The sequence below is a fragment of the Ochotona princeps genome, chromosome 15 (genome assembly GCF_030435755.1).
Source record: "Ochotona princeps isolate mOchPri1 chromosome 15, mOchPri1.hap1, whole genome shotgun sequence".
Classification (NCBI taxonomy): domain Eukaryota; kingdom Metazoa; phylum Chordata; class Mammalia; order Lagomorpha; family Ochotonidae; genus Ochotona; species Ochotona princeps.
In genome coordinates, this window is record NC_080846.1 from 15,859,508 (window position 1) to 15,869,974 (window position 10,467).

Sequence of the window (10,467 nt, forward strand, 5' to 3'; positions counted from 1 at the left end):
TAAATAAACCTTGAAAAAAAAAAAAAGACTTCGATCTCAAATCAGAGGAGGATGCATTTGAATGTAAGAAAATCTTAAAGTTGAATATCTTGTCAATGAAAACCAATACATAGAATACAGACAAAAATTAAAATAAATTTGAAAATACAATGGAGATGTAAAAAATATATATATTATTGCTATACAACAAATATTTCTTCAAAGGTTCAAAAAAGAAAGCTTAAAGGATAAGACTTAAAGTATTTTGACAATATTAACTATCAAAGAAAACACTTCATGTGAACCAGTCATTTTCATTATTTTACTTTCACTGTTTATCACTATGGAACATTGACATCCCTACATTCTAAAAAAATCTGAATGTTTCATGAAGACATGATAGAAATCTGAATTCAATGATGAGAAATCACACAGTAACAACATTCATTCTCCTGGGACTAACAGATGATCCACAACTTCAGAGTCTACTTTTAATTTTTTTGTTTTTTGCCTACTTACTGAGTATAACTGGAAACATGGCTATTCTTTCACTTACATTAATAGATTCTCGCCTAAAAACACCAATGTACTTTTTCCTACAAAATTTTTCCTTTTTAGAAATAGTATTCACATCAGCTTGTGTTCCTAGATATTTGTATGATCTATCAACAGGTGACAGGACTATTACATATTGTGCCTGTGTCATTCAAGCCTTTTTTACTGATCTGTTTGGAGTTACTGAATTTTTCCTCCTGGCCACCATGTCCTATGACCGCTACGTCGCCATCTGCAAACCACTGCATTACATGACCATCATGAGTGGCAGAGCCTGTAGAAGTCTCATGCTCTGCTGTTGGATGGCTGGCTTTTTAATTATACTACCCCCATTTAGCTTGAGCCAGAGCCTGGAATTCTGTGACTCTAATGTCATTGACAGTTTTCTCTGTGATGTATCGCCCTTCCTCAAGATATCATGCTCAGACACGTGGTTGATTGAGCAGATGGTGATAGGATGCGCTGTGCTGACCTTCATCACAACCCTGCTTTGTGTTGTCCTCTCCTACATATATATCATCAGAACTATTACAAGATTCCCCTCAGCCCAGCAAAAGAAAAAAGCCTTTTCCACCTGCTTCTCCCACATGATTGTGGTGTCCATCACCTATGGCAGCTGCATCTTTATCTATGTGAAACCATCTGCAAAGGAGTCCGTGGCCATTAACAAGGGTGTGATCATGCTCATTACTTCCATCGCTCCTATGCTGAACCCCTTCATTTACACACTGAGGAACAAGCAGGTAAAGCAAGCCCTCAGTGACTCACTCAAAAGAATTGTATTATGGCTTCAGTTACAGCACAGCAGCCTGAGCCGACATTTGCAATGCCAGCATTCTATATGAACCTCCCTTGGAATCCTGGCTAATGTGGCTCAGAAAGCAGCAAAGGATGGCCAAGTACTTGGGATCCTGCCACCCATGTGAGAGACCCAGGGGGAGTTCTGGACTCCTGGCTTCAGCCTGGACCAGCTCCTGCTGTTATAGCCCTTTGGGGAATAAATTAGCAGATGGGAGCTCCCTGTCTCTCTTTTCTTTCCCTCTTTTTCTGTAATTCTGCCTTTCAAATAAAAAATAAATCTTTTTTTAACTGTGTTGCCTTCTAAGAATGCGAAAGTCGAAGATTTAAGTCCTAACAAAAGACTGGCTGCCCAAAGAATGTATCATTTAAGTTCCTAACTCTAAATTCCATTCAAATTAAATTTCTCAAAATTTCCTTGCATCCATAAATTCTCTTAGTAAAGTCACTGGTTTTACTGCCTTAAATACACTTAATTACTAATGCTACATTGCTTTCTATGAGGGACGAAATAGTGCATCATGACCTGTCTGCCAGTTCTGCTTTCAGACCAGAGATGTCTCCACAAGAAACTGTTGGATTTATCTGGACAATAAGATTCTGGACTCTATGCACGGTACATGCTTGCAGTGAAAGAATCATGACTGAATTTAAACTGTAATACTGCAATAGGGTGGAGTAATCCACCATGGGAGGAGGGTATGGGGAGGGGTTGGGAGAACCCCAGAGCCTATGAAACTGTGTCATAAAATGAAATGTAATACAAAGAAAATATTTTTTTAAAAAGAAAGAGAGAGAGTTGGTAAGTCCAAGTGCCCTCGCCAGCAAGCACTGTGCCTAGATTACTTCTGTCTCTTCCCAGGCCTTGCTTTCTCTGCATCCTGCCACCTCATTTTCTTCTTGTCACACCCCATGGACACAGACTGAGCAAGTTCAACCCATTGGGGCACTCACTACATGAATGTTCCAGCAAAAGGAAAAGTTGGTTATGGATCCAAGAAAACTGTTTTAGGCATCCCACTGGTCTGAAGACAATGTGCACACTCCACAAGCACACTGTGAAAGAAGCACATCTGCCCACTCCTTTGAGCCAGCCCATTCAGGATGGCTTTACAAAGACAAAGGCCTGCTTGTGTCTCCAGCTTCCTCCATCTCACTTGTCCAACGATATGTCCAGCGTCTGATCATCAGCCTTTCTTTTTGGCTCAAACACAGGCAGGTGGGAGGAGAGCGGGGGATATCGCAGCTCCTCACCAGCTGAAGTCAGACTCAGGTCTCAGTCAGCCTATTAAAGCAACAAGGGTTTCTGCTACCATAAGCTCACAAGAGGTTTCCATCTTTTAATTTCAAAACCTATTTGTTTAATTCTCCCAACCCATCTGCTAGACCAGAAATTTCTTTACCTTTTTTTAAGTGTGCATTTAATTAGTGTCTGTGTTCCTCAAATTTTAGCTCCTGGATCTTCAAAGTCTAGATAACAGGATTATTTGACTATCTATAGATTTTTCAGATGTATCTGAATTGTTTCAAGGAATGGGATAATTTCCTGCACTAATTCTACTATTAATGGTTTTCTTTTGATTCTTTTTAGTTCAACTAGCCTAGGAAATAAATATTTTATGGGAACTGACTCTTTCATCCTCTGTTGTCCTTATTAAGTCCTGATTGCTTGAAAGACTGAGTCTTAAAGCTGGAAATATTTGAGTGGTCACTTTATAACTCTAATTATATCTACTTATAATATCTAGTTATATGTACTCAATAGCTATGCCTATAGGAGGTGGGGAAGATGGTGGGTCATAGCAAAGAGGGAAATAAAAGCAGATTGAACCAGGCTGTAGGCCAAGTTCTACAGCAAGTTCTATAGTCTATGGACATGACAGATGTGGACAACCAACAGGCCTTGGAAGTAATTCTCACCTCTGGTATAACAAAACCAACAACTTCTCAGAACAATCAGGGCAAGACATTCTTCCTCTCGTTGGGGTCCCTGAGACGACATCAAAGTCCATCTCCATTCTTGGGTACTGATTTAGTCTGACAACAATAGGACCCACCATCTCCCCCACCTCCACCCACAGACACAGCAAGGAAAGTGAAAGCATTTCCCATCCATCTTCCTCCTCCCCACTTACTGCTACATTCGACTCAGTAGTCTGCATAGATTGGAAATCCCCTCATCTTTGTAATAAACATTTAAAATTAACTCAAAAACTCCTCATAAATAAAATTAGAGTAAATATAAAAATATGTCCTTTGCCTCCAGGTTTTCCCCTCTGCTGAGGCAAATGTTCACATTCTCCAGGAACAGTGGGATGACATGACATGACAACTCCATGTAAGACACCTCAGAAGACAAACGGTGAGTACACTGAGTAGAAAGACGATGGAGGACTAGGACGGCACACACTAGCTCCAGTGAAAGCAACAGTAACACACCATCACTCCTCACTAAACTCAACACAGCACTGAGTGAAAAAATCAGAGTATGGATGGAAAATCAAAATTTATTTACAAGTCAGTTGTCTACATAAACTTTTGTTTCTTTATTGGTTTTACACAGTGCAGATGCAGGCATTGAGTTAGGTTCAAGCAAAACAAATTTATGTTGTGTTTACTCATCACATTAGAAATCAAAGAAGGATGCCTAGCAATGGCCAACAGAATTGGTTATTGGAAAAGGACATATGCTAGATGCCTATGCTCCAAACCAATGGGACTGTTAATCAGTCAGACAATAGAATTGTGCGTTGTTCTTGCTGTCATGGCCCTAAGATGTAAAGGTTACTGCTTCAATCCTGTTTACTCCCTCTGAACAGCAATCAGACATTCCATGGGTCATAGAGTTTGCTGAAAACTCAATCTGAATTTGCCAAGTCTATGGGACTGAATACATGGTATCTTTGAAGTATGGATATTGAACTAACTTAGAAATCTAGAATCACCATTCACAATAAGCAGCATGAGTAAGAGTGTCCAGAAAACATAGCAGAAATACTCAAGAGAAAGCCCTTTGTGAGTTTATTCAGTACCAGTAAGTCATAGCAAGGCATAAAACACACCCTGGGGACAAATGATTTTTTATTCAGTACTTGGGATGTGCCACTCTCTGTTGCTTCAAATACCAAAACCAGTTTCATTGCTTTTCTGAAAAAAAATTCAAGTACAAAGGGGACTGATGAAAATACAGATGGGTAGCACAATAAGGACATTGATTTTGGAATCTAAGGGCTATCTCCCATAGCTTCACTTCAGTGTCCAACATTTAAAAGCCTCTCCTTTGCATTTTTCCCCTCTCATGAAGCTTCCAAATCACTTTTGATTTAGAGAAGCCCAACTCTCTATTCAAACATTTCTTGTGCCTATTAGGGGGGTGGAGGTCCAGAAAAAGTGAAAGACTTGATTTTGTCACAAAAATAAGTTGAAATCCATGCAATTTTTCATAACACACATGATTTTTTGAGACGCCCCCATATAAGGATTTTAAACATTTTTAACCCAAAATAAATTGATCTTTTCATTCTACTTCCTACAAACTTTTTTAAATATTCTCATTCTGTGACTTAGGGGGGAAAAATGAGGTAGGCTAAGAGGCTGATTTATCTTCATCATCCTGAGAGTCAAGATCAAGGGCATTGGCTTGGCTGTGGTGCCAAGCTCACAGAAGTAGGGGCAGCACCAGAGCAAGAAGAGACCACAGATTCAAGCAAGAAACCAGAGCTTGCTTCAAGAACCAGGCTTGCTCTTATAAAAATGCATCCTCACAAGAACTCATTCAAGCTCCTATTCCAACTACCTTAATCCCTTCCCAGGTTTTAATGCCCCCCAATGACCTAAGGAACTCCCACCAGACCCCATCTCCTAAGATCCACATCATAAGGGCTGCTATGTTAGGAACCGAGCTTCAAACACACAAACCCTGGGGGAATAAATCACATCCAAACCTAGCAAACTTGAATGACTATGTCTCAAAAGAAAAGTACATAAATGGTCAACTGGTACTTGACAAAATACTCAAAAGTCTAGTCATCAATGAAATGCAAATAAATATCACAACCAGATATCACACTACTCCAGTTAGACTAGTTAGCTGTTGGAGGCATTTGGGGAATGAACCAACAGATAATACCACCACCACCACCCCAACTCCTTACCACGACATGAATAAAATGTTTGAGAGCCCAGTGCGATAGCCTAGCAGCTAAAGGTCTTGCCTTGAACGCATTGGGATCCCATATGGGCACTGGTTCTGATTCCGGTGGCTCCGCTTCCCATCCAGCTCCCTGCTTGTAAAGCCTTGGGACCGTGCACCCACATGGGAGACCCGGAAGAAACTCCTGGCTCCTGGCTTTGGATTGACTCAACTCCGGCCAGTACGGCCACTTAAGGAGTGAATCACCATGCAGAAGCTCTCCCTCTGTCTCTCCTCTCTCTGTGTATCTGATTTTCCAATAAAAATAAATAATCCTTTAAAATGCTTATTTGAACAATGATTCATGGATGGAGCAATGATTCATGAGTGCTTTGGAAACTTCACAGAGGACACACAATGAGGGGCTTTTTAAAGGATGAAAACGGAAGTAAAGCAAAGAAAATCTTGTATTACAGTTGGTTATAACATTGCTTTATTTATTAAATCCTTTATATATGGTCCATAGTTATGTAATTGTGTTGACTGCTTCTGAATGATTGCTTTAGTTCCTTAAGATTCATATTCTAAATTATTTGTTCCATCCAATAACCACCTGGAAAATAGTCTGCTGTTACAGTATGTTTAATATCTTCTATTTAACGTATGTTTCTAACAAAGCTATTACATTAGAAGAAATCATGTTTTATGAGATACTGAAAGTAAGCAATTTTATAGATTCTATAGCCGTCTGTTTTTGAAAAGCCCATTCTTAGTAAGACAATTTATGGGTAATGCCATACCAAGCCTAAATAAAATTTGTCATTGAGGAACTTACTGCCTTTGGTATTTAAATAAGCACCATAGATGTTGAGCCCCCAAGTGAGTGCTATTGAAAGAGAAATTGGTTCCTTACTGCATGAGGTGAAAATCATCCTGAAGCTGACTGGTAATGACCAAGCGTTCTTCTGAAGTGACAGAGCCTTGTTATGCACTAGAGCAACCCAAAACTAACAGAAAAATCCTATGACAAATCTTTGTGCATCCTATGAAAATATATCCTTTGAATTTGTTCACATGGTAACTTATCAATACAATGTCATACCTGTGTTCCTGGTGGAAAAGTTGGGTGTGGTCAAGATTTAGTCTGCAAAGACTGTGTACACAGACGTATTTGAACTTTCCATAGCAATAATTTCAATATCCAGTGAAAGTATATTGCTCCTTAAAGGATAATGACATGGTTAGAAGCATACATTAGATAGGACAGACTTTTCAATTCTATAAGAACCAACAGTTTTTCAGTTGGTAACTGGATGGAATAAGTAATTAAAAATGTGGATCTTGGGCCAGGCGTGGTAGCCTAGTCCTAGACTTGCATGTGCCCGAGATCCCATATGGGCACCAGTTCATATCCAGGCTGTTCCACTTCCCATCCAGCTCCCTACCTGTGGCCTGGGAAAGCAGTAGAGGACGGCCCAAAGTCGTCCCCATGGGAGACCCAGAGGAGGCTCAAGGCTCCCGGCTTTAAATTAGCTCAGCTCCAGCTGTTGCAGCCACTCGGGGAGTGAAATAGCAGATGGAAGCTCTTTTTCCCTGTCTTTCCTTCTCTCTATAAATATGACTTTCCAATGAAATAAATGAATCTTTTTTTAAAATGTGGATTTTAATAAAGGGTGGATTGACCTTAGATAGTCATGTTCCACTGCAAAGCGTCATTCATTTATATCAGATTGAAGCACATTATTAAAGGTAAAGACAATGACTAGGCAAGGCGTATCCACCCCCAGGAGTTCCACTTTCTTGCTCTGTCTCCCAAATCACACATCTAAGGCATAGTCTTACAGAACTTTTGTCACCTGATGTCCTTGGAGGCTCCGCTTTGAAGTCCTCTAATTTACTTTCTTTGGAGACCTCCCCACCATGCCATATGTTCACAATTTGTTCTCCAAATTGTCAGCAACTGAGGCTCATTAGCACCTTCTGAACTTGAATCTGTGGGGCATCTTTAGCTTCTTGAGGAAATTGGTCCCCATGTGTCAACTCTAAAAAGAGCAGATAAAAAAACAGGTCACTCCAGCTAACACAGGAGCTGTAAGAAGCCCAGGCTCTGCTGGCTGAAGGACTTTCCCATAGCCTCCCTTAAAACAGAAATATTGTGGAATTTTAATTCTACCTAAGTCTCTTACAACTCTGTAACTCTTGGGTGAGGTGTTCCTTTTTCTTTTTTCTTTATTATGCATGTAAAAGATTTGTGTCTCTAAGAACTGTGATTTGTTTCTGACCTGGATTCTTAAAATGAAACACTGTATGCTTTCTTCCTGGTTAAGTCTGGCAAGTTTGGGTTTTCTATTAAGAATAGAATACAATGTGAATGGGAAACCAATAAAATGTTATGCTTCCCAGAAATTCACATTGTGCATCTCATTTCTTATTTATCACTTAGGAACAACAAGATAGACAGCCTGTTACAGCCTTTCAGATTGTCAAAATGTGAAAATTATGCTTTTAAAATCACTGATTCTCTAAACTATGGATCACTAAATCCACCAACTATGAAAATCTGGAAGAAAATGCAGTTCCTGCCAGAGAACACAGGTTAGTACCAGCAGGGAAGGGGAGATCTCGGTCAATGTATAACATCATCTAGTAGCCCCAAGAAATATCTAGAAAAATGGGGAGATTGACAAGAAAGACTACATTATTTTTCTAAGCCATGTGCATGTAAATCATCGAAGTGAATGGCAGAAATGTATATTGTCTGATCATATTTACCTCTTAATCAGAAAATTCTAAAAATTCACACCAGATAACCATCACCAAAGGTTTTTTTCTGGAAATCATAAATTCATCTACAAAGAAGTATTACTGATGAATATGTATATGGGTGCCTCTCTGGTTCCTCTATGCCAGAAATTGAGGACAAGAAAGTTTGGATCATGATGGACTGTCATCCTTCACTGCACTGAGGACTGCTTAAAACTTTGAACAAAATCCCACTGTGCATTGTCTCCTATGACCCACTCAAAATTCCTCTTCTCAAAGGTGTCTTCCATCTCACTGCCTCACAGACTCTCCTTGTGGCCAAGAAACCTAGGAGAAATATTCATTAATATGACTTATTGGTGCCAGAGATTTTTTTTATGTAGAGGGAAAGGCCATGATATAAAATGACATTGTCTTTGGTATAGCCTGCATGGGGTAACACCTCCTTGTTTCTGAGCTAGGGATGTTAGTTATGTGGACAGTAACAGACACGAGAACCTTCAGCAGCTTCTGTGGTGCACTGAATAGTACAGGAAAGGAAAAGAAACAGGAAAGCAGGGAAAACAGAATCATCCCAAGATATTCCCACCCAGAGCAGAGAAGTGGGAGAGACTAACTTTCAAAGGAAAGTGGTTTTTCCTAAGACTTATTTATTTTTATTGCCAAGACAGATATACAGAAAGGAAAATCTTCCATCCATTGATTCACTCCCCAGGCAGTCACAATGGCTGAAGCTGAGCCAATCCAAAGCCAGGAGCCTCTTCTGGGTCTCCCACAGGGTGCAGGGTCCCAAGGCTTTCCCAGGCCGCAAGCTGGGAGCTGGGTGGAGAGTGCAGCTGCCGGGACTAGAATCGGCGCCCATATGGGATCCCGGCGCATTCCAGGTAAGGACTCTAGCCGCTAGGCCACCACGCCGGGACCCCAAAGGAAAGTATTTTTAATGTAGACATTTCAGAAAAAAAAAATTGAAAGGAAATAATAGAATTCAAAATTTATTCTTCTGGTAATGAAAACAATGTTGAGTGACTATTGCAAAATAGTGTGTTATATATTGCACAATATTGCAAAATATTGTGTTAAATTTCAAGGAATAAATCAACTTGAAAAGACAAATAAACTTTAACAGGTCACTTATGATGTGAGTTTCTGTGGAATCCAAAGCAGTCCAGTGGGATACTTTGGATCAACTGAGAAAAGTCACATATCACCAGATCCTGTTAGTTAAAATAACATTTCACTCTCCTACTTTAAGAAATTCTTCAGTTTTTATTGTTCGCACTTTTCTCCTTAGACCTACTGTATGTGAAGAATGCAAAATAGGACCGTGTTTCCGGAGTTCATTCTGTTGGGTCTCACAAATCAGCCTGAACTCCAGGTAGTGATATTCATCTTTCTCTTTCTCACTTACATGCTAAGTGTCCTGGGAAATCTGACCATTATCACTCTCATGCTTCTAGACCCCAACCTCCAAACTCCAATGTATTTCTTCCTCCGGAATTTCTCCTTCTTAGAAATTTCCTTCACATCCATTTTCATTCCCAGATTTCTTTCCAGCATGACCACAGGTAATAAAGTCATTAGCTTTTCTGGCTGCTTGACTCAGTATTTTTTTTGCTCTATTTCTCGGAGCAACTGAGTTTTACCTGCTGGCATCGATGTCCTGTGATCGCTACGTAGCCATCTGCAAGCCCCTGCATTACCTAACCCTTCTGAGCAGCAGAGTCTGCATACAACTCATGCTCTGCTCCTGGCTGGGAGGATTCCTAGCCGTATTGCCACCAATCATACTGATGAGCCGAGTAGACTTCTGTGCTTCCAATGTCCTGAATCACTATTACTGTGACTATGGGCCCCTCATGGAGCTCGCCTGCTCAGACACAAGCCTCCTGGAGTTCATGGTCATCTTCCTGGCCATCGTGACTCTGGTGGTGACTCTGGTACTTGTAGCACTTTCTTACATATACATCATCAGGACCATTCTGAGGCTCCCTTCTGCCTAGCAGAGGACGAAGGCGTTTTCCACTTGCTCCTCCCATATGATTGTCATCTCCCTCTCTTACGGCAGCCGCATGTTCATGTACATTAATCCCTCTGCAAAAGAAGGGGGTGCTTTCAACAAAGGAATAGCTGTTCTCATTACTTCAGTCACCCCCTTGTTGAACCCTTTTATTTATACTCTAAGAAATCAGCAAGTAAAGCAAGCCTTCAAGGATATCATCAAGAAGATGGTGACATTTTAA

General features: G+C 40.3%; 2 protein-coding genes across 2 annotated transcripts; both read left to right on the plus strand.

The window, feature by feature from the left end:
• The first annotated feature begins 398 nt into the window (after positions 1 to 398).
• On the plus strand, positions 399 to 1,379 carry LOC101533026 (olfactory receptor 6C68-like). The gene has a single exon (XM_004589797.4). It carries the CDS (start codon positions 399 to 401, stop codon positions 1,377 to 1,379), a length of 981 nt encoding a protein of 326 aa, XP_004589854.4.
• Positions 1,380 to 9,536: 8,157 nt separating this feature from the next.
• On the plus strand, positions 9,537 to 10,467 carry LOC101533267 (olfactory receptor 6C4-like). Its single transcript, XM_012928269.2, is given in 2 exon segments — positions 9,537 to 9,833; positions 9,835 to 10,467. Coding segments are annotated over 2 exon segments (930 nt in total).

Coding starts and splice junctions, on each gene's coding strand:
- LOC101533026 (XM_004589797.4), top strand. CDS start 399: ATGAGAAATCACACAGTAACAACATTCATTCTCCTGGGACTAACAGAT.